We start from the raw sequence: 23,489 nt of genomic DNA, 5'->3' as shown, positions 1-23,489 counted from the left end.
CAGTGGGGATAAACTAGGTGGGTCCCCTTTCAACCTTACCTTTTTAGGAGTCTGTTATTGATTAATCCTGAAGGTGGGATTTTCAGCATTGCTTGCTCAGCACTGGGCAGTGTTTGCCCAGTGAGTCTGATGGGAGTTTTACTTTTCACATTAACGGGAGCAGTTAAACCAGCGCAGAGTGATTTCTTTTTATTTCTCCCATGCATTCCATCCTTCTGCCTAATCCTGCTTTAAGGAGAGGGCTAGGCCTTGTCAGATCTGCTTTCTGCTTCTCCAGTGCTAGCACAGTTGAGTGTTTCTGGCACCCAGGAGGAAAAGTTAATTAAAAAGAAATCAGCTTCCCTGTTTTTCGTTCCGGGAGTTTTAAATGGAATGGAAATGTTTCTGTGTCCATTAGGTGCTGTAGAAGTTTGGTTTTTATACAACAGTTCCTACACTTCAGGGCTAAACGGCTTGATGGTTCTAACCTTTCCCCAGACTGATTCTGTAGGTCCATGATAGACACCCCACTACGCTATCCCTGGGTCCCTACACAGCTCTGCCATTTCACCCTAATCCTGACTCACTCCCCTCTCCCGGGCCTAGTGCCCTGCACAGCTCTGCTAATTCTTCAGTCCCGACCCAAAGCTCCCCTGTTATTCAAGTCCTGGGGTTCTTCCCTCCACGCCACATCTTCAAATCCAACCTACAGTATCTCCAGCTATTCTAGTCCTGGGCAGTGAGGCAGCTCTGATGATTCACTGCAATTGTGACTCCCTTGCCTCTGTTTCCCCATCTGTAAGATGGTGACAGTACTCCTCTACTGGCTGGGAAGCTTTATGAATGTTTACACAGTGTTTGGAAACCGTTGGGTGAAAGTGAAGTTCTTACTGTGGTTTCCTGCAGTCTGAGAATTTGGCCTTTTCCTCACGTTGCTGTGACAATGCTCAGAGCACCTTCCTGGTGGAAGAGGCAGGGAAAAGCATATTTCCTGATACCTGTCCCTCTGCCTTACCCCTTCAGGTTAAGGCCTTGTCTACACAGGAAGGCTTTTTCGCTATCCCCAAAGCTGTGAATTTGTGGATGCTGTGTATGTTTGTCCCTGCCCACTCCATGGTTTGGGAGCAGCTGGTCTTACAGAGGTGGAAGAAAGAATGAGAGTAAGAATGGCAGGCAAGCAGAAGGTAGACAGACCGCAAAGCAGAAATTCAGGGGAAGATGAACTTTGGGGTTGGAGAGCACAAGTTTGAGATAGATTAAAGGTGTGATGAGAACGGCCAGCAAAGAAAACACAGGAGGAAGAGGACAGTGAGAAAGGACATGGAAGACCGAGAATACGCTGGAAAGAATCGCTCAATAGAAATGTGAAAAGGACTCGAACTCCAAGACCTATGAACCTATGTCATGGACTGGAAGGAGCGACAAAGAATTATGGGCACCTTTGACCCTATATAACCAGGAAAAGGAGTCAAGAAATGAAATGATTGTGACACCAGTATAATCCCAGTGTGGACACTCTTATTCCGGTATAAAGCTTTGTCCATGCATGGAAGTTGTAATGCTTAGCTACACAAGTATAGTCGAAGCAGAAAAATCCTTTACTGTGGAATTTGGTCATATTGGTGTAAAGGGAGTTCTGTTGGTATAGGTCACCCCATATGGGAAGGGGACTGAGTAAGGCACCTTTGTATCAGTGTAACCGCATCCACCACACCAGGGCCTGTAGCGATATAACTATATTGCTAAAAATTATACCCCAACATTTACATTGGTGCAAAATCTGTGTGTGGACCAGGCCAGTAAGTGGCTTTTTTTGGTTTAGTTTGTGTTATTTGGGGAGGGGTTTAAGCTAAACTGAAAAGCGTGTTTCCATCAGAGTTACACCAGAATAACTATCCTGTATAACTAGATTGGTGTAATTTGGAAAACTTTCAAATGTAAATATCATCATCATCATCACTGAGCCAAATTACAAAGGGACGTAGTCTCTTTGAAGATCAAATGCTGTCCAGATTGCTCTCCAGTTAGGTCCTTTGAGTGGTCTGACTGGATGTTCAATTTATGTCCATCGTTGACGATCTTATCATGTATCACAAGCATCTTTCCCAAATCTGGACCTTAGCGTCCAAAAATCTGGGTGCCTGCATGAAACCCTCTAAGCTTAATTACCAGCTTAGATCTGATAGCCTGCCACCAACCAGGAATTCCAGTGCCTGGGACACTCTGGTCCCCCCAAAACCTTCCCTGGGACCCCAAGAACCCAAATCCCTTGGATTCTTAAAACAAGGAGAAATAAACCATCCCCCCCTCCTTTTACCCCTCCCAGGTTTCCCTCACCGGTCTACCCTGAGAGATTACTGATCCAAACTCTTTGAATCTAATCCCCTTCCCCAGGGGCACACAGATTCAAGGAAAACAGAGAGAGATTCTACCTCTCCCCCTTCCCGTCTCCCCTCCACCAGTCCTAGTGAGTTATCCCAATTCCCTGGGATAAAACAAGGGAAACAGGAAAGAAATCCAACAGGTTTTAAAAAGAAAGCTTTATATAAAAAGAAAGAAAAAGACATAAAAACATGATCTCTGCATTAAGGTGACAATACACAGGGCTATTGCTTAAAAGAAAAATATGAATAAACAGTCTTATTCAAAAGAGATCCAATTTAAAACATTCCAGCAAATCTACACCATGTAAATAACAAAAAAAAAAATAACAGCCTATTATTTTTCTACCTTTGTACTTACAACTTGGAAACTGAAGATTAGAAGCTTGGAGATAGAAAAGATCCCCTCTCATAGCTGAAGAAGCAGACAAAGACACAGACACAAAACATTCCCTCCCTCAGCTTTGAAAAATCCGGTTTCCTGATTGGTCCTCTGATCAGGTGTTTGGTTCCCTTTGTTAACCCTTTACAGGTGAAAGAAACATTAACCCTTAGCTATCTATTTATGACACATGCCTCCAATGCTTTTAGAGTCCATGTGATCTCCAGCTGCGTAGCGGCATTCCTGGGCGCATGTGCTTTGTAATGTGTTTGGTCTTCCAGCCTGCTAACACCAAGAAAGCTGCCGAAACTGAACTAATGCTGGTGGCGGCGGCTGGGTTTGGCTTTGAATGATCTTGTTGCTGGTTTTGTCCTGCCACTTAATGTTGAGCAGCTGACGAAGACGGCAAGAATCGAAAACGGCCACTTGGGGGTTCTTCGGCCTTGCTCAACACTAGCATTTTGCTGCCATGCAATCGAGTGGATATAACCATGGTTCTGTGGATCCACAGCTTCCTAGCTAACCTGAGGTCATGATGTCCCCACAAAGGCTGATGAACGGCCCAGAACTGGCAGCAACTGGTGCTATATGAACATCCGCATCTTTTGAGCATCCTCTCCAGCTCTGTGACGTTGCCCAGGTATTTGACTGTTGTTATCTGCTCCATGTCCCCTCCGGACAGATTACAAACAGTTCAGCATTAATCTAGAGCTGGAGGTTGTCCGATGGTAAAGGCCAAGGACTTAGTTTTACCTGGATTAATAACCAGATCGATGTGCGCTGTTTCTCGCCTGGCCAGATCAGCCATTGGCTGCAGCGACCCACCAATGTGAATCAACAAGACAATGTCATCAGCGTGTTCGAGATCTCGCTGCAAAACAGTGTCCAGCTCAGCGCCAGCTTTAGCTGCTTCCTCGGTCTTGCCTGTAAACAGTCAATGCTGATGCTGACCGAAGATGGTGACAGGACCCAGAGAACCACGCCGCATATCTGCCTCTGGCTCCAACGCAGCTTTCCATTCTGTTCTCAAACTCTTCTATCAATGAAGCTAACTGCCAAGTCGCTGCCTCAGATCCTGCAAGCTTGCTTGATGCCCTGAATCAATGGTCTGACAGAAGCCTATAAAAAGTGCTCATTAACGTCAACCATCTTCTGCAAAAATAAACCCCAAGGTGTATAGTATGAATGGTGTCTAGGTACTGAGCCACGGTGCTAAGCCATATGGACATTTTTCCGCTGTGGGTGAATCTCTCCTAAGTACAAGGCCTGATCGATGTTACTTGCTTATAAGTATGGACCGGTTATACAGCCCTTCCTTGGTGACATCCGCTGAACCAAAGCAAGGCCCTCTGGTACTGGATCAAGTGTGCCCACATGGGTGAGTGGGTTAATGTCCATTTACATTCAAACCATAGGTTGTAGTGGAGAAAAGATTCCCATCTAGACGTGGTCTTAAGCTGAGACTCCTCAAACCCATTTCACTTGTGGTCGAAGTCAGGATTTGAACCCAGGGCTGGGAAAGCCATTGCACCAGCCGGCTTCCCCATCACTTCCCACCTGCTTGCTCAATTATGCTTCTTTGGAGGCCATGTCACCTGTGCAGCTGTCACACTGATGGGCAGCAGTGTCTCTGCAAAGGCAGTTGCAGAACTGTCAATCATTTGCCAGGCACTGCAGAGTTGAACTGCTGAGACCACAGCCGTGTGTTAAGGAGCCCCCAAACAGGCCTTGATGCTGTAGTCTGAGCAGGGTGGATGTGAGCGTCCTGGCAGAGGCACTGGGATATTTACCTGCTGCTGTGAACTGACCTTGCTGGTCAGTTTCACCTGCCCCATTTTCCTGGGTTCCCAAGAAGATCATTCAGTTCAACAGGAAGTCAGTTTCTGGCTTCAGCTCTGCATGAGAACCAAGGCCTTTTTTTTTTTTCAGGGGTGGATTTTGCAGCTTGAATAGATCCTGGATGATTTCACACTCCTCCTCTGTGGGGGCTGATTTCACACTCCTTCTCTGCATATCATGGTTAGCTTCACTGCAAGCTTCCTCTTGCGCTGCCCCATGTGTGGCCCCCCCGCCCCCAAACTGTAGGCACCAGAGGGGAGTTTGGTCTCTGTGTGGCTGATTCTCCAGTCCTTGGCCTCTCTGCTGAGGGAACTAGCTGAGCTGGCATTTGCTGCTGGAACAGACACAATGTCTCTCCTGGCTTTGTAACTTGGGGCGGGGCCCTGACTCAGGAAAGCGCTTAAATGTGTGCTGAACTTTAAGCATATGCTTAAGTCCCCTTGGCTTCAACGGGACTCGCACATGCTTTAGTGCTGTGCAGAATAGAGATGGTTTTTGTGAGTCAGGTCCCCACTGGACAAAGCACACAAGCCAGCAGCCCTGGCGTGGTGGTAGCAAGGTGTCCTCCGCTCTGGAATGGCCCAAGTCACAGGGTCAGATTCCTTATTACCCTGTGTAGTTGGGTTTGAGAGCTAGGAGGGAATAGTGGTTAGGGCGCTAGCCTGGACTCGGGAGATATATGTTTAGTTCTCTGCTCTGCCACAGACTCCCTGTCTGACCTTGGGCAAGTCACTTAGTTGCCCCGTGCCTTAATTTCCCCCATCTTTACAATGGGGCTAATAGCACAGCTGTAACTCACAGGGGGGTAGTGAGGATAAATTCATCAAAGATTGTGAGGTGCTCAGATACCATGGTAATTGGGGATAGATAAGGACTTTAAATAAATAAACACTTCTTGGATAGTCTGTATGAAACATCCCTGTTCTGATGCAGTTGCATTTTGCACAGACATGAATAACCCTGTTGGGCCAGAGTAAAGGAAAATTTGGCCTGACGCATGTGGCTATTCAAAGCCCCCAGTCCATGCTCAGCTCTTTGGGTGAGGTTGGTCAGAGTTTGGTTGGTGGAGGTTTGTACTGAGGCTGGCAGAAGCGTCCTTCATCTGCCATTGGCTCAGGGCGTTCGTTGTTAACTGTTGCTTGTTGTTCGATAATCTTGGTGGCAGAGGCGTGTGACCCACTGAGTAGGACACCGCCCAGTGGCTCAGCAAACCTGGGTGCTAGTCCCAGCTCTGGCACTGTTCAACTGGGTGACCTTGGGCAAGTCCCTTTCCCCTCTTGTCTATGTGCAGCATCTGGCACAATGAGACCCTGATCTTGGAGAGGGAGGGGAGTGGAGTGGAGTGGGTGGATGGGAGGGGCATGCTTTGAGTTCTATCTTAATACAAGCAATATTTGTATTTGAAGGACACTTGATGACTGTTTTATAAATCTGCTATAGGTGGCAAGTTATATATGTTTGCGATGCCCGGGGACCAGGAATATTCAGGGCTGGGGGCCCTGCTCCAGCAATATTTGGAGCAATCCCCCTGCCCCCCCCCACAGCATGAATCCCTTATCCTCAGCCCCGTGGCCCTCACCCCACACCCCAACCCTCTGCCCTAGCCCTGAGCCCCCTCCTGCATCATAAATCCCTCATCCTCAGCCCACAGCCCTCACCCCTGCACTCCCTCCTATCCCCAAACCCCCTCCCAGAGTGTGCACCCCCTCCCAGAGTGTGCACCACCTCCCCCTTCCCACATACCCCTTCCCACTCCCAAACTCCCTCCCAGAGCCTGCACCCCTGCCCCTTCCTACACCCCCACCCCCAGCCCAGAGCCTGCACCCAAACTCCATCCCAAAGCCTGCACCCTTCACCCCCTCCTGCACACCCACCCCCTGCCCCAGCCCAGAGCGTGCACCCAGCACCCAAACTCCATCCCAAAGCCTGCACCCTGCACCCCTCCTGCACCCTAATCCCCAGCCCAGGACTTGCATCCCAGACCTCCCCTCCCAACCCCTCCCAGAGCCTTAGGCAGGTGGGGGCGGAGTTGGGGGGGACGGGTTCTGGGCACCACCAAAGTTTCTACAAACTTGCCACCCATGAAATCTATCTAAACTATGTGTGACTGCTTAGAAAGATCCTCCGAGTACATGGCTCTTAAAAGGATTTTTGAGTAAAGAGTGTTTCTTTTAAGACTGTACAAAGGAGGCAGCCTGGACAGAGTGTGGGGGAAGGTTCTAGGCAGGAGCGGAGTAAGAGATACATGGAAGCTACAGGGATGATACAGTTTTACTTATTAAAGTTCTTTGTTCAGAGTTGGAGGAAAGCATATCTCCCTCTGATGCTTTGTCACCTGAGGCTCGGGAGGCAAATAAGATAATTTAAAGAGCTGGCTACTGCCTGCACCACTGCCCTCCCCTGAACATAATTGGAACTGGTTAGCTGAGTGTCATAGGCCCCATATGGCGTATAACTAATGGTGATTCTCCTCTAGCTCAAGTGGCAAGGTCCTACACATTTGGCACAGGAGAATCTGAGTTCTATCCTTGCTGTTTCTGTGTAGTCCTGAACAGTGTCCTGGCAGTAACAGTGAAGTCCTCTGTAACCACAGGTTTGTTACAGTATTATTTCACTTGACTCTTTGTTGTAAACTTTCCTCCACTTAAAAAACCAACCAGCCAAAAAAAACCCCAAACCCAACCCACTTCCTCCTCTCCAAGGGAAATGAAACACCATAACGAAGAAACTTTGGTGGCTGATTGAAAGGTAAGCCCCACTAATGCACTGGAAGTTGGAAGGTTGTCTCATTGTTGCAAACAGAAGTTGATCTTCCAAGCCCACTGTGCAGTCTGCATCACTCAGGGTTTGTCTACGCGGTGGGACCTTCAGTGGCAGAGTTGCGGTGCCGTAATCCCCATAGTGTCGACTATCCTGTAGCAGCTGAAGGGTTTTTTTCCATCTCTGTAGGAACTACCTCTCCCCCAGCGGTGGTACTGAGGTCAACAGAAGTGTTATTCCATTGACTCGGCCTCATCTATACCAGTGGTTAGGTTGGTGTAGCTACAGTGCTCAGATGCGCATTTTTTAGCACCATAGAGTGATATAGCTTTGTCAGTCTAAATGTTTGGTGTGGGCCAGGCCCTGAGCTGTGGCTGTGTGCAGCTCATGCACAGAGGAAGGATAATCCTGTGGTTAGGATGTTAATCTAGGATCTGCAAGACTTGGCTTCAATTCCCTGCTCCTCTACAGACTCTCTGAGCGACCTTGGGCAAGACCATTAGTCTTCTTGTGTCTCAGTTCCCCATTCCACCTCACTGGAGCATGGTGAGAATAAATAACTCCAAGACCGAGCCATTCGAATACCCCAGTAATGGGGACCAGATCATCTAGATAGTTTCACTCTGCTGTATTGAGATGTGAAATTCAAATGGCTAAGATCAAGGATTTGGGTTTGTTTTGTTTTCTCCCCCAAAAGCCTTTGATTCCATTTAAATGCAGCATGCTGTGTCTCTGCGGTTGTGATGGGGGGCTAAAAATTGCAACAGACGACTGCGATCTTCTGGGAGCAAAAAAGAAAAAAAAGTATCTTTCTGCTGCTGCCAAGCCTCCCAGCAAAGCTGTGCAGTAGCAGCTATCAGCTGAAACTGACTAATAATACACCATTAGTCAGTCTCACCTCCTTCAGTGCATTTCAGTGAAGCAGGTTAAATTGAAATCGCGTCCCTGATGCAGGCAACCTGATCTTGCAGAAGGTTCCCACATGGCTGGGTAACCGGCTGGGGGAGGCATTCTCATTTTTTTTTCTGATTCATTAAAAAAAAATAAAAAAAATCCCTCTTCCATCTCTGTTTTGTTTTCTATCGCAGCCAGTCCTGCCACCACCCTTCCCTGGGCTGTTACAATGGACTCTCCCAGTGTTCAGTGTGTGTGTAGAAGGCTGCGATGCTAATGTTCATTCTGGTACCCAGGAGCTATTTTCTTCCTGTATCCCTGCTGGAGCATCCTTCATAATATCACATGAGACAGATACTTAGAGGAGGGCTGTGACAGATCCGAGTACAGATCAGGTAAGGAGGAAAACAAATGTCTTTGTAAAAACAAGATGCTTTAATTAGTATAATTGGATACATAGTTGTTGATGTAGAAAGGTTTTTAGGGAGGGTATTTTCCCCCTTCCCCTTTGGTGTGGCCATTTTGTCCTGAAAAACCTTGCCTCTAGGTTTTGTCTGTCTTTGTATTTGTGTATGAGTGTTAACAGTGTCCGGTCATCTCATTTGCCCTGCTCATTCCAGATATCCTGCAGCTTGGAATCTATGCAGATAGATCTTTTGTAGGCATCTCATTGGAGGGGTGGTTATTTATACCGATGAAACCAACGCATCTTGAACAGGGGAAGAAATCTGCACCGGGTTTGGGAGAGGGTCTATGTGTTGGAAAATGACCTTGGGGACTGTAGATTTAAAAACTCTCATTATCTATTGTCGCCATGTTTTTTGTTGTTCCTATGAGGAAGTCTCTAAAAGAACTGAGGTTTCAAATGAAGCGAAATGACTTGTTAACCCAAGCCTCAACCCTTTTCAATCCAACCAAACAAATCATCTCTGGCACATTTGGGATTTATAAGCGTGTGTTTAACTAAACCACTATTTTAAACCCAGAAGTACTGTATTGATCAACAGCTCTGATCAAAGAATTAGCAAAAGGAAATGGATTTAAAAATAAATAACCTTGTCTGGAAACTGCTGATAGCGTGTATTTGCTGAGATGTTCAGTTTAAATCTTGGTACGGATTTTAAATAGCAGCAATGCATTTATACGCGTAGGAGGGTATTTTGGGGGATTCCAACTTTGACGATGAAATGTCTGCTTGTAGATGCTCTTAAAATCAAAACTAGCTCTAGGTTTAAACAGTTTCAATCCTTGATAAACTGCCTTGACACAGCTGCTAAGATTCTGGCTTTAGAAACCATCCTTTCTACCATGGAGGAGAGAGCCTATGACCTTGTTCCAATAGATCCAATTACATCTATATTTCCCCTTCTCAAGTCCCTAAACGTATAGCTCCGTCGCAGTAAATATAGCTGCCTTGACATGGCTTTATTGAATATCGAAAGGCATAAAGGGACTGATGAAGGGACCTGAGATGGTGTTGACTGGAGGAGAATGACCTTGTCATAAAGATGCGGGTCGCATTGTTTTCTTCAAGGATGCTTATTTGTTTATTTAAAACTTAGCATTTTTCATCCCTTCTCGTGTTATTTGATCCTGCATAAAGGAACTTGGATGGGGTTGTTCAGAGAGGGGAATGGGGGTAGGAGGTAATTTGCATTGGTTAAAAGTACATCATGTCGTTCATTCAGAAATCAGCTGTCGCCAGCTCCTACATTTTTAATAACTCTTCTGAGTCGGTATGTGTGAACGTGATCTACCTGGGGTGTGCATGGATACATATGATGTGTGTGGATGTGACTGGGGCTTGCACACAGAGAATGCAGAGTCAGCAGTATCTATTTTAGATTCCCCAGTTTGCATTTAAATCATGCTCTCTCGCTTGCTCTCTCTCTCACACACACATGCATTATCCCAGCTGTCTGCTTATCCCAGCTGCCTGCTTCAAAAGTGCCTGATCCACACCCGCAGAGTAGATTGCATGGCTGGACATGCAGGTGATGTTGCCAGGCTGTGCTGCTTGCGCCCACATCCAGGGGTGATGGGAGGCGCAGCCATTATTATTTTAGAAGGGTGAATTTTAACTTGAAATCATATTCCCCTCCTTGACACACAGTACATAAATGGCCAGGTCTGTTTCATCCTGCTTGACTTACACTTTTATTCATGCATTTTTTTCTCTCTCCTTTTCTCTCACCCCATCTCTCTCTCTCTCTCTCTCTCACACACACACACACACGCACACACTGCTCTCAGGCATGTTTGTGCTGCCAAAGATTAAAAATAGACTTGCTGGAGGAAGTGGCTGGCTGGCTGGGGGAAGTGGCTGGCTGGCTGAGGGATGGGTTCCTGAATATATGTTCCCGATTCCCTCCTGAGATCTCACCTTCAAACACATCCCATGTCCCCCCACTCCGACCTGAGGGTCTCTGTTTTCTGAGCTGGGGCTGGAATGACCTGCCATTGCACCACAGCAGATACCCAGGCTAAATCCCGGAAACGACTGCAGATCCATGAATGTCAGTGGAGCTGCACCCATTCATGCCAAGTGGCCAAGGCTCGTTTGATCATCCTGGCCTGGCTTCCGTTGGCATGAGCAAGAGGTAGACATGTGTAATGGGCTGGAACGTTCGAACACTGCTGTGACAGAGGTTGGGTCAGGCCCTGAAGGGAAAGGAGAGTGGGGCAGTGGTTAGAACTGGGTCCTGGGAGTCAGGACTCCTGGGTCGTCTCTCTAGCTTTGCCATGATGCTGGGCAAGTCACACCCTTCTGTGTCTCAGTTTCCCCTTCTGTAAAATGTGGACAGTGACCCCACCCTCACAAGGGGCGTTGCGGCCTGAATTTGTTGATGACTGTGTAAAGTGTTGTGAGCCCCAAAGAGGGAAGGGGCTGGGCGGGGCAAAGAATTGCTGTGGCCATTTCTATAGCATGTTCTCTCCCATTGTCACCAGGTCCCTGCAATCACTCTGGTCCTGGCTTTGTCACTGAGGGTGATCTAAGCATTTCCTTGGCTGCAGGGGGGATCCTCGGTGAAATCCATTTGTACTTATCTCCCTGTCAGATGCATCCCTACCTAGCAACCCTCTGTAGGGGGCATTCTGCACCCCTCGTTTTCCAGTAGCCTCCACCAGCAGGCCCTGCAGATCCAGTTACAGGCCCGCTCAGCTGCAGGAGGCAAGTGGGCTGGCCTGTGAGACCTGGGAGAGGAGCTCTGCTTAGTCCTGTTCTCTACAGCCCCTCACTAGCCTGACCTGCCTGCACTGCCCCGAGGGGCATATGAGGAGCATCATTTGCAGTGAAAGAGCTGAAGCTTGTGATGATCTATGCATTTGCTCCTCTTCCAATCTGCCCCGCACCCACCTTCCAGCAGTTCGAGGCGCAAATGCTTCCGTCTCTCTAGCTGCCAGCCTGGGTTCTGCTGATTATCCATTGCTCCTTCAAACCTTTCTGGAAAGAGCTCCCTGAAAGTGACCGTGAATTAGTACCTCACATGCCCGGTCATTGGCATATCTGTCATCTCCGCAGGGGTTTCAGCACAGCAGGGCGGGATCCGGTTTTCCCGTCCCGCAAACATTTTTGGAGAGGTCGGAAAAAAGGTCCCCTTCTGAATCGGGATGAAAAGTCCATCCTGAAATCTTGTGCAAACTGACAGCGTGCAAAAAAAAAATCTGGCCTGGGTCAACTGAAACATTTCATCTTGGTTTTGACCATTTTAACCCTCTATAATTAGCTTTCATTTCAAAACAAAACAGTTGGCTGTCCAGAAAACTGGAATTTTTCATTTAGAAAAGGTTTAACATCTCCCCGCCCCACACACACACTTTTTCGAGTTGAAAATTCATCCAAACTGACCCTTTCCAAACCAGGGTTCCAGACCTTTTCTGCAGGATGAACTGGCATTTTGCAGACGACAAAAAAAAATTTCACTGAAAAAATCCCAACCTGCTCCAGTGTTCTTGGGATTGGCAATGCAGTGGGTGCCCAGCTGCATTTCAGAGGCTGGGTCACCAGGCAGGATGCTCTGCTACAAGAAACAGAAGGCGCTGCTACCCCTCTAGTAAAGGCTCTTTGCCAACACCGCTTCCCCACTGCCTGTCTTACCCACCTGGTAAATGGCCTGTATTTTTATCGCCAATCAGGGCAAAATGCAGGAGGGCCAGTAGCTGGCCTGGGATGCTTTTGGCTGCATAAGTAGAGCCCTGTGTGGATACAAAATTGAGGATTGGATGCGGATACCAAACAGGGTCTGCGGGTATCCGCAGACTTGCAGGGCTCTATGCATAAGATCCCTGGGGCCCGTCTGCCCCCTGTATTAGGTGGAGTGTGTGGTGCCTATGCTTTAAAGGCCCATTCTCTTATGTAGTTTGGTCTTCTGCATCCGGCTCTGAAGCCGCTGAGATTCCAGATCTGGGAGCTACTATCGACCCATCTCTGATGGTAACTGTGCCTCACTGGGAGTGGGGTGGTTGGGAGAAAGCACCTGGAAAGGCCACGTCCTTTTCCCTGTGTTAGTCAGCAAGGGTGCAGCTTAGGCAGAACGGATGCGATCTAGGTTCATATCCCGCATCCATTGCCGTGGTCTCTGGGTGCCCCAGGCCCAGCTCTCCCAAGGTGGAGTCGATGCAGATGCTGAGAGCTGGGGAGTAAGGTTGCCAGCCCTCCAGGATTATGTCCTGTGATAAAACCTCCAGGAATGCGTCCAATTCAAATTGGCAACCTTAGTGGATGGTGAGCATGCGGCAGCCCAGCGACTGTGTCCGGGCTAGTCCGTTTCATCCCTGAGCAGCGAAGGGAGCAGGGTATTGTGGGGACCTTTATTTAACTGTTTCCTCCATGGCCCTGCACCTCGGGCACCCGTGCGAGCTGGGTGCGGGAACACTGCCACTCTGACCTGGCAAGGGCTGATACCCACTTGGCACTGGTGTAAACAGATGCAGGGCAGCAGCCTGGTGTGGCTCTGTAAACAGGGCCACCCAGAGTGGGGGACAAATGGGGCAATATATAGTATATATTAGTATATTAATATAGTATTCTACAGTCTTGCAACTTTTTTTTATAGAAGGGGCCCCCAAAATTGCTTTGCCCCCAGGACTCCTCAATCCTCTGGGCAGCCCTGTCTGTAAATTTGCTCATACCTGGCCCACAGTGACAGCAGGGTTGAACCCAGCCCCTCTGGATTTAAAGGCACAGGCCTCTCCAGACTGAGCTAAAAGGCCCCTCTCCGGTGTCTCAAGGCTGTAGCAGGCTCTTTGTAGGCTCAGGCACCCACCAAGAAGGGGACAGGTGGGTGAACCACAAAATGGCACCAGGCCAGGCTGCATGTTATGGGACTGGTGGGCTCAGTTGCTATGTGTGTGGGTCACTGCTGGCAGGAGGTGGGCCAGGTCCACTGGCTGAGGCAGGTGGGAAGGGGCGTGTCCTGAGGACTTGTTCATTTTGTCATGTATCTGATAGGAAACCCCTCGCCCGCCCGCCAGCCCTCGTGTTACTGCACCTTGTGGGGCAGCCCCTTCCCCAGGTCGGTGGGGCTGGCGTGATCGGACCATGGGCCAGGAGATGGGTGAAGTGGGGTGGCTTTCTCTGTCACAAGGGTAGGGAGTTCTATGGGGCACAGGACAGGCTGACTTTAGGAAGTGTGGGGCCTGATTCGAACAGTTTTGACGGGGCCCCGGCAGGGATGACTTAAAAAAAAAATACGTAAAAACAACACATGGGGCTTGTACTCACCGGGCGGCGCTCTGAGTCTTTGGCGGCGGGTCCTTCACTTGCTCTGGGTCTTCGGCGGCACTGAAGGACCCGCCGCCAAAGTGCCACCAAAGACCTGGAGCAAGTGAAGGACCTGTCACCGAAATGCCACCGAAGACCCGGAGCGCCGCCGGGTGAGTAAAAATTAAAAAGGCGCCTCTAGCCAGGGAAGGGATTCTTGGCCACTAGCCCCCTACTCTGGGCGGCCCTGCCACTGAGCACGGGGCCCTCTTAGGTGCGGGGCCCTGAGGACCGGGGAGCGGCAGGGAGCTGGGCCTGTGGATCCAGGGCTCCCAGGGCCATCTTCAGGGCTGCTCCATGGCTAAGGGGCTTGGGTTGCACGTGTAGGTCTGGTCTCTCTAGTCTTGACACCGCATGAGGGAGAACGCACAGGCTGCCCCACCGAATCCATGGTGTCGGGAAAGCTGGGTGCTGGGCAACCCGAAAGATGCGGCGAGCTGGAGAGACAGAGCCCTGCAATCCCGTGGGCCTCCCTCTGTGTGGTAGCAGAAGGCTGAGAGCTGTTGGGTCGCTTTGCACTTCCTGGCAAACGAGGTTGCCCCTGCTGCCTGACGTTGATGGGTTGGTGATTGACCAGGGGAGAGCAGAACCCAGCACAGAGGGAAGCCCTAGGTTACTAAATTCTCCCAGTGTGGGCGTGGAGGTGCAGACCCCCACTAAGTTCCACATGTGGATGCTCTTTTGCATCAGTGACTCCCTGGGAGGCTGATGTGCGCACTGGGGCAGAGATTTCCTCCGCTGACTGAGCTGAGCTGGCTGCATCACTCGGGGGGTGGGGGGGAGGGGGACAGGGACCCCCCCACCTCCATAAGGCCACAGACTTATTGTCCAGTAAGACTAGGCAAGTCCCCTAAAGCAGCTGCTGGCCGCGCAGTGTGGAAAACCCCAGTACGTGAAGGGTTAATGCAGCCGCAGGGTTCGGATTAGCTCTGTGACAAGCAGCCCTTCTTGTAAGCCCAGGGACTCCAAGGTGGCAAAAGCTCCAAGGTGGCAAAAGCACTGTTAAATCATTCTGTGATCTGTGTTTGCACCAGCCCCTGCGGTGGGCTGAGCCCGTATGGCAAAATGCCAGGCTTCCTCTGCTCCGACGGGTCTCGTGCTCCGGCCTCCTCCTGGTGACTTGGGAGCGGCTTACTGGTTTGTTGGCCTTCGCATCTCTCCTTGTCTGTTTCCTGCCCCTAGAGCATAATTGGCAGCTTCCTTTAGGACAGGGGGTCTCAAACTGGGGGTCGGGACCCCTCAGGGGGTGGCGAGTTCATTACATGGAGGGGTTGCAAGCTGTCAGCCTCCACCCCAAAGCCCGTTTTGCCTCCAGCCTTTATAATGGTGTTATTAATTAAAACCACTTTTTAATATATTTAAGGGGGGTCGCACTCACAGGCTTGTTGTGTGACGGGGTCACCGGTACAAAAGTTTGAGAATCACTGCTTGAGTGCCGGGGCGGGGGGGCCTGAAGGGCAGTATTGGGACAAACTGGCACAGCTGCAAGAGTGGATGGATGGGCCTGTAGGTTGGGACTGGGGGGAATGGCAGAGCTGGTTATAGGAGGAGCCCAGGGCTGGGGTAGCTGATGGGAGCCAGGGGCCAGGACCACAGTGCATTAGCAGAGCTGGGTGTGTGGGGAGCACCACGGTTGGGATAGCAGCGGGGATGGCAAGTTAAGATTGAGGGGGCAGCAATAGAGCTGGGAAGCGGGGGGAGGGGAGGGGTTGGAATAATCTATGAACCAGTATAATGCAATTATTAGTTTCTGTATCTGATACTTTCCAGGGAAAANGGGGGGGGGGGGGGGGGGGGGGGCAGAGCTGGCCTAGCTGAGGGCTTGTGGGTTGGGATTGGTGGGGGCAGGGAGGGAGCCCAAGTATGGAACATTAGAGGGGGCTGCAGGTTGGGATTGAGGAGCGTTGCAGGGCTCTGCTCCTGGGGAGAGGCCCCTGTGATTCCCAGGATCCTTTAAGAACTGTAGGAAATGAATACCCAGAAATGTGCTTTTAAATGAGGTTCAGCTTGTGAAACAAAGCCAGGCCGGCCTCTTCTCTCTCTCTCTTCCCCCCGTGCCAGCCTGCAGCTCGGCCTGCGACCCTGCTGAGCACTTCCTGCCATGCTGGGAGCTGCTGCAAAGCCGGGCCCAGCTGGGTGCATGTGGGGAGAGCTAAAGACAATCCCCCGTGGGCATCAGCGGTGGCGTCATACCCGCATGAGGGAGAGTAGCGTCCGCCCTGAGTAGCGCTCTGAGCTGCAGATGTCCTGCCTCTCGAAGATGGTTGCCACCAAGCATCCTGCCTATGTGTGGGTCTGGTGGGGCTGTTCTCCCCCTGCAGAGCCCAGATCTGGCCCCCCACAGAGGAATGGAACAGAACTGAGCCGAGGGCAAAGCCGGCTGTCCCTGGGGGAAGCTCCCTGCTAGGGAGAGCAGTCTGGCTGTGAATTTGTGCCATCTTGCAGGTGGCACTGCATCCTGGGCAACGGCATGTGAGTCATTGGGGAACACAAGCATTGCCAGACTGGCTTTGACCCCAGGTCCGCCTAGCCCAGTGTCCGACAGAGGAAGCGGTAAGAACACCGCAGTACCCTCCCAGCCCATGGGTCTCACCCTCATCTTGAATAGGTAGCAGTGGGCTCCAGCCCTGAAGCACGTGCCTCGTTATAGGGCCCCGTTGGGTGCTGCACAGACCTGGTCTCAGGTGGCGGGGACCTCCAGGTGCTTCCAGAACACCCCGATAATCCTTCTCTCTCTTGACAGTATCTAGGGTACTTGCAGCTTGTATGAAAGATGTTCCTCCAGGAGTGCTGCTTCTTCTCCCAGGGGAGTTTGGGGGCAGGGGCTGATTCTGGCTGGCCTGGTGCTCAGACTGGCCCTGTCTCGGGGACAGGGGCCCTCTCTGTGTTACTGGCTTTTTGGCTAGTGGTACAGATGTGTGGGGTGGGCTGTGGGCTGGGCAGAGCACGGGAAGATGATCCCCTGCGCAGGGAGCTTTCATGAACCAGAGCGTTAATAGGGACGGCAAGGATTTGAAGACCGCTACCACGTCCCCCTCCTTCATCTCCTCTTTTCCAGACTAAACATACCCAGTTCCTTCAGCCTTTACTCCTATGGTGCTGGCATTCCATCCCTTGGACCACCTTGGTTGCTCACCTCGGGATCCTTCCCAGTTTCTCTACATCCTTTCTGTACAGTGGTGACCAGAATTGGACGCAGCCCTGCAGGACTTTCTCTAGTGACCGCTGGGGCTGAGCAGGCTGCCCCCCCTTCCCCACAGTGCCCCCTTCCTGGTGACGAGAGAGGGTGACCGCGCATCCTTCAGGATACTGCGGGTGTCCCTTAGCAACCAGGCTGGGACCAAGGAGCCGCTGGGACCAAGGAGCTGCTGCTCCCTCGCCAGCCACGGTCTCATGCCAGCGACAACCGGCCACCTGGTGCTGCATGGATGTGCAGAGAGAGCCAGGCTCGTGGTGTAAATAGACACAGGGTGGGGCGGAAAACTGCCCCACGGAGAAGGGATGTGGCTTGGCCAAGGTCAAACAGCAGGCCGGTGGCAGAGCTGCAGATGCAACCCAGGACTCCTGAGTCCCAGGCCAACATGCTGCCTGCTAGAGTATCCTTCCTTCCCCATTAGCCATCCCCACTGTCCCTGGCTGGGTCCTTCCCCCACCAGCTGTCCCCTCCTCTTGCTAGAGTGCCCTGTTGATGCTGCCTGTGGCACAGCTTTCCCCCTCCTGTAAACATCCTGCTCTGAGGTGATGACTTTCCAGCAGCAGTTTGCTGGCCTGGACAACACCCAAGCCCCACTCTGCCAGGCCTCTGGGCTGGTGTGAGGCTGCAGGGGAGCGGGGGGCCGGCTGCCGAGACCCTGCTTGGGGTCTACAGGAAACGGGTCACCTCGCAAAATCCCTGAAGCTCTTGCCCAGAAGCCATTGATGGCCTTGTTATCCGGTGCTCTCTGGGCCGTCATCAGTGCTTATCTCCCCGCTGTGGCCAGGTCCCCAATCCCAGTTGTGTGTCGGCCTCCTTTGTCGCTGTTTTCCATCCATCCTAATCCTTGAAGGACAGCAGGGAGTGCAGCCGGCCTGGCAGCTAAAACGTGGGCTTGAGAGGAGGGAAATCTGGGTTCAAGAAAAGGTTCTGCCCCTGCCTGCCTGTGTGACGCTGGGCAAGTTTCTTCATCTTGGCTCCATCTCTGTATGATTCCTCCTCTGTCCTGTGTGTTTGAGGCAGCAGAGCTGTAAACAGAACCCAGGAGTCTGGGGTCCCTGGACCCCACTATTTCAGTCATGGGCAAGGTGCAGCGAATGGGTCATTTTCCACTGGAGGCGTTTCAGAATGCTCCAGTCTCAGCTTGCCAGGGTTTCCCTGAAGGGGCTGAGCTCCGCACGTGTTGCAAATTGATTCTCATTCACCTCTTGGCCATTCATGAACTATCCCAACTCCCTTTCCCTGTGGCTGTTGGGAAAGGAGGGTCTTCAGGCCAGCCTAGAAATGAGTAAGTTTTGCTCTCTCTGGTCTGCCTGAAGTATCATTTATAATCGGCGTATTAAAGTATGCAGTGACGGGTTTATTTCCCACTAGCTTCGGCTGGCACAGAGTTGTTGGCCTCTCTTTATTATGGCCAATTGGTCTGTGATTTGTGGGTAATAGGGTCTTTGTGCCTCGCAGGGATGTTACCGTCCTTTTGCCTAAACGAAATCCACTTCTTATTGCAATGCAGGGAATCTTCTTCAAAAGGCACCTGCTTGTCTCAGGGGAATGTCCCAAAGCATCCCCCAAATGTATTGGCCAAGATTCTCACAAGCAGAGACTTGTGCTCCTAAGTCACATCTTCAAAGGAAATCAATGGGAATGAGGCATCTAAATACCATTGAGGATCCAGACCCTGGTTGTTTTTGGTAAATCCCATCCTTAAATCCTTACTGAGACCGCTAAATAAGTCTTCTGATTTTTCAAGTATGGAGCCAGCCAGCAGCTCCTATCTGAGGTCAAATGGGGGCTCTTGGGTCCTCAGCACTTCTTAAAATCAGGATCCTTATTTAGAGACTTAACTGGAGATCTGAGAGCCCAGTTTTAGCCACCTCTTTTTGAAAAGTCTGTTCCACCTTAATTAGAAGGCTCAGCTCTGTTAAGCTTTGTCTTGTGACCCTGGGAATGGCAGCTAAAGGGAAATTTCACTGTAAAATATTGATACAAGCCAGGGGTATTGTTTGGGGGTAACCTTATTTATTTACAAAAAAAATATCCTCAGCGTCATGGTTGCTTGAACATGGGAGCAACAAACAGCAGGCAATTTCCTTGCGCAGAAATTCCCATGTTTGCCACTCCAGTGAGCACGATGACCAAGCATCTCTCTCTCTCTCTCGTGGCTTCCTCCCAGGATCATGCTCACAACTGCTTCTTCTGCCTCTCTGCCTCCAACACACAGGGCCTTCAAAACTGATAACTTAGCCCTTGCATTTGCAGCTAGGGAATGCTGCCTTTTGCTCCCAAGCCCACTCAGCTCAGCTCTGACTTGCCTTGGGCAGTCCCTCCATTGTTTGTAGCTGTCTCGACTACATAAAGGGGCCTAATTGCTCCTTCCATTGATTCTGAAAGGGAGTGCTTGGAACAGCCATTGACTAGGTCTGTGATTGTCTTTGCCAAAGAGTCAGCTGATGGCTCCTTTGAGAATAACTATATATAAATACGGAGATTTCTCATCTGAATATCAACCTATCCGAACCCTACTTGGCTTGGGAGAGTTGCTGGATAGTTTAGGGATGACCAGAGCTAGATATGGGGATTCTTATATATACAATATTAATAATCTATTTCCATGTTACCACAGGTCATCCCCAGCTATGGCTCGGCTTTCCCAAGCTAAGCATGGTTGGGCTACACTGAACTTTGGATGGTAGATCTCCAAGCAGGATCCTGGTGGCACAGGAAGTGACACTGGTGAGTCAGTAGGGGACGCTCTTCCTTTTGGTATGGAGTCAGTGGCTCAGCATGGCGCTAGGGTGCTGTGCAGCTGGAGATGCCACCTGTCTGATGCAGTGGGAGACCAAGGTCCTAAGCTGTTGTGGGTGGTTAAAGACCTGGTGATACGTTCGTGTTTATGAAGCTGACTTTTGGGGCTGGGATGCCAGGGCCTTTTGCATTCTGCTGTCCTACATCTCCACCTGCAGTGGTGATCACACAGCATTCTTCCATTCCTGTCTCAAACGTGTGCTGTGCGGCTGTTAAACAGCTCCTATGTCCCACCCCAGGGGTGGCAGCATTTCCAGAGCAAATGGTTTAGAGGTGAGTTAGCACTGGCTGAGTTCCTCTAGTTTTGTAGATAGAAGGTGCTGGTTAAGGGCAAAATACTAGCCAGGCTTTTCAAAAGGAGCACTCAAACACACTGGCAAGTCTTGAGACACCTAAGAGGGGCCTTGTTTTCAGAGGATGGCGCTCAGCACTGTCTGGAAATCAGTCTCTTCCACGGTGTCATAAACTGGACCTCCAAAATTACTAATGACTTGGAATCCTGGCTTGGAGAACATGAGGATCTTTTTTAAGTTATTTATCTGTAATATAGTAACACCTAGGAATCCCAGCCATGGGCCAGGACCCCATGGTGCTAGGCGCTGTACATATTCATTGCTATTAGGTGTATTATGGTAGCACCTAAAGCCCCAGTCCTGGATCAGGTCCCTTTTATGTTCAGGCATACGCACAGGGAAGTTAGATAAAAACCATGAATACTCTTGCTGGAAGGTTGCCCTGGAACATGACTTTATTACTTAAACTCCAGAATGGTAACACTCAAGGACCCAAAACCAGTGAGCGACAAAGCAGGCTGCTCCCTAAAAATGGAGCGGTACAGCTCAGCCCACCTTATTCTAAGCTGGCTCTCTGCAGAGCTGACTGTAATTGGACAGTCCTGGCTGAGCCCTCTAGCTTGCAAGCAGGACTGGGAAACTGCAAATTCAAGTGATAGCTTGTGATTTTAACAGTTTCAATCTATCACAGAGCCCATGGTGTTAGGCTCTGTAAGGTGGGAAACTGAGGCATGAGTCTAACTAATTTAGGCTTAATCAATTTTTTCCTTCGTTTATATATTTTCAGACACTTGTCATTTATGTTTATGCCAGACAGTAAAGAGATAAAATGGAATAGGTGGGGACCCAAGTTCTGGGAAGCTCTCCTACCCTTCCTGATGGTTGTCTCACATTCTGGCCTCCAGGCTCCTCTTTCGGCCTCATCCCTTCAGTTTCCGGTCTGGTATTTCTCTGATTTGGGCCCTCATTCAGTTGGTTCTTCCGCATGTCCATGTTCGAGTCATTCGCTTTCCTGCAGCCATTATTTAACATCACACATACCCAGTTCTCCATCGAGCCACGTTTTCATGATTTGTTTTTCCATCCTCCTGTCTATGCTGTTTGTAGCAGTGTGGCTGCTTCCTGGGCCTGGGGGTCATTTGAAAGAGTTTTACCCTGCCCTCGTTAGCCCCCGCTTGCAGACCCCGGAAGTACTCCACATTGCCTATGCTGTAACTCACAGCACCCCTGACTCAAGCTGGCTTAATGGCAAATAAAGTTCACGTAAACCTCAGAGTCCTTAACCGCAAAATAATCCACAACAGTCTTCAAGGAAGACCCCAATCATGGGCGCCACCTGCTTCCGCCAGCTTTCTCTGGCTGGAGCTCAGCCCTTTGGTCCTGCTTCCAAGTTTGCGTGCGTGTGTGCGTTCCTTCCTTTCCTTTCTCTCTCTCAACCAGATACACCTCTGCACCTTCCGCCTGCCTTTTATATTAGACAGGTAGGCGCCATCCTGTAATCAGGGTTGGTTTAGCCCCAAGCTCTCCAGCCTATGGGCAAGGCACCCTGTTAGTTATTCTAAAGTAAACCATTGACATTCCATCAATATCAAACTAACGCATCGTCCTCCTTCTTTGCCATTCAGCAATTGGCCTCGTGTTTTGGTATCATCGTCTGCTCTGCATGGGTCATCCTCAGTTATTCGTTGTCACCTTGATTTTGGCTACCGATTCTCACTGTGGTGCCAACGGGAGAGCTCTCTCCCGTCGGCTTAGAGGGTCTTCCTCAAAGCACTACAGTGGCACAGCTGCCCTGTCAGCATATTTTAAGCTTTTCCAATTGTGGGTTTTCAGGGGACCTTTGCCAACGTCTAGCATCCTGCTTGGCAAACCATTGAAGAACCTTGTCTGTAATTTTGCCTGTTGCATTTTTGAGGTACGTCATTTGGTGTTAGGGCTTAGGTACTGAATTGTTCCCCAGCCACGCAGTTCAGACAGCAGCCTCCTCCACCGGGAAGTGGCTTTTAAGAGAGGGAGCATGGCTGCCCTTTCCTACCTGATAACGCCCCCCTCTGTGTTTGTTCCCCCTCCCAGGACCGTCTCCATCTGCTGCCGCCCAAGGGAGACTCACCCAGTCGACCCGCCTGGCCACTCCGGCATCTCAAGCCTGGATTAAGCGAATGGGTCGCAGTTCAGTGCCTTCTTTTGGCCGCTGTTGGAAAGCTGCATCCTCCTCACTCGCCGAAGATTCCCACCACTGCCCCCAGGCCTGAGGAGACGGAGAGGGGCCCTGCGTGCTCATCCAGGAAGACCCGCCCTCCACCCCCCCTCCCATTAAAGGCGGTTCCCATCCTCTTCTTCCTCGCGCCAGAGAGATCTGAAGGTGGGGCGTCAGCAAGGGCAGAGCCATGGATGAGGGGTTCAGGGACCGCACGGCCTTCATCCGGGGGGCGAAGGACATTGCCAAGGAGGTGAAGAAGCATGCCACTAAGAAGGTGGGCAAGGGCATGGACCGCGTGCAGGACGAATACACCAAGCGCTCCTACTCCCGCTTCGAGGAGGACGAGGAGGAGGAGGATTACCAGCCCCAGGACGGCTACTACCGCGGTGAGTCGGCCAACGATGAGGAAGGGGTCTCCAGCGATGCCACCGAAGGGCATGACGAGGACGACGAGATCTATGAGGGCGAGTACCAGGGCATCCCCCGCAATGACTCCCTGAAGGCTGGGGACCACCTGTCCGACAACCAGCAGGTGGTGAGCGAGTTCAGAGACTTCGAGGACCTGGAAGGGGACAAGAAGAAGGACAAGGAGGAGCTGGCCCAGCAGTACGAGCTCATCTTGCAGGAGTGCGGCCATGGGCGCTTCCAGTGGACTCTCTACTTTGTGCTAGGGCTGGCCCTCATGGCTGATGGCGTGGAGGTCTTTGTGGTGGGCTTTGTCCTCCCCAGCGCCGAGAAGGACATGTGTTTGTCTGACTCCAACAAAGGCATGCTGGGTAAGTCCTTGGGATGCCAGGAGGGCAGGGAGGGACGCCGACCCTCGAAGGGGAAAGAGGCATTCTGGGGGATGGTGTTCCCAGAGGGAGCCTAGTAACCATAGGCCTAAAGCAGTGAATGCTGGGAAGGTGGGCAGGCAGATATAGGCACTCCTTTGGCTCGATGTGGGGTGGGGTCCTCGTGAGCTGAAAGTTCCTTTGGCAACCCCACCCCTCTTGGTGT

The 23,489-nt window shown here is 50.8% G+C and overlaps 1 protein-coding gene across 2 annotated transcripts in view; it reads left to right on the top strand.

Moving 5' to 3' along the window:
- Nucleotides 1-8,382: 8,382 nt before the first annotated feature.
- Nucleotides 8,383-23,489, top strand: part of SV2A (synaptic vesicle glycoprotein 2A) — a 51,728-nt gene continuing 36,621 nt past the window's right edge. Inside the window, exons 1-3 of one of the 2 annotated variants that reach the window (XM_032792200.2) lie at nt 8,383-8,630; nt 19,816-19,925; nt 22,364-23,266. In XM_032792200.2, coding sequence (XP_032648091.1) covers nt 22,678-23,266 — 589 coding nt within the window. In that variant the 5' untranslated portion in view covers nt 8,383-8,630; nt 19,816-19,925; nt 22,364-22,677. The remainder of the gene's footprint in view (nt 8,631-19,815; nt 19,926-22,363; nt 23,267-23,489) is intronic. The other variant, XM_032792199.2, reaches the window with a different exon arrangement.

The sequence above is a fragment of the Chelonoidis abingdonii genome, chromosome 11 (genome assembly GCF_003597395.2).
Source record: "Chelonoidis abingdonii isolate Lonesome George chromosome 11, CheloAbing_2.0, whole genome shotgun sequence".
Taxonomy (NCBI): Eukaryota; Metazoa; Chordata; order Testudines; family Testudinidae; genus Chelonoidis; species Chelonoidis abingdonii.
Note: the sequence above shows the minus strand (reverse complement) of the source record. Positions and strands in the feature narration are given on the sequence as shown.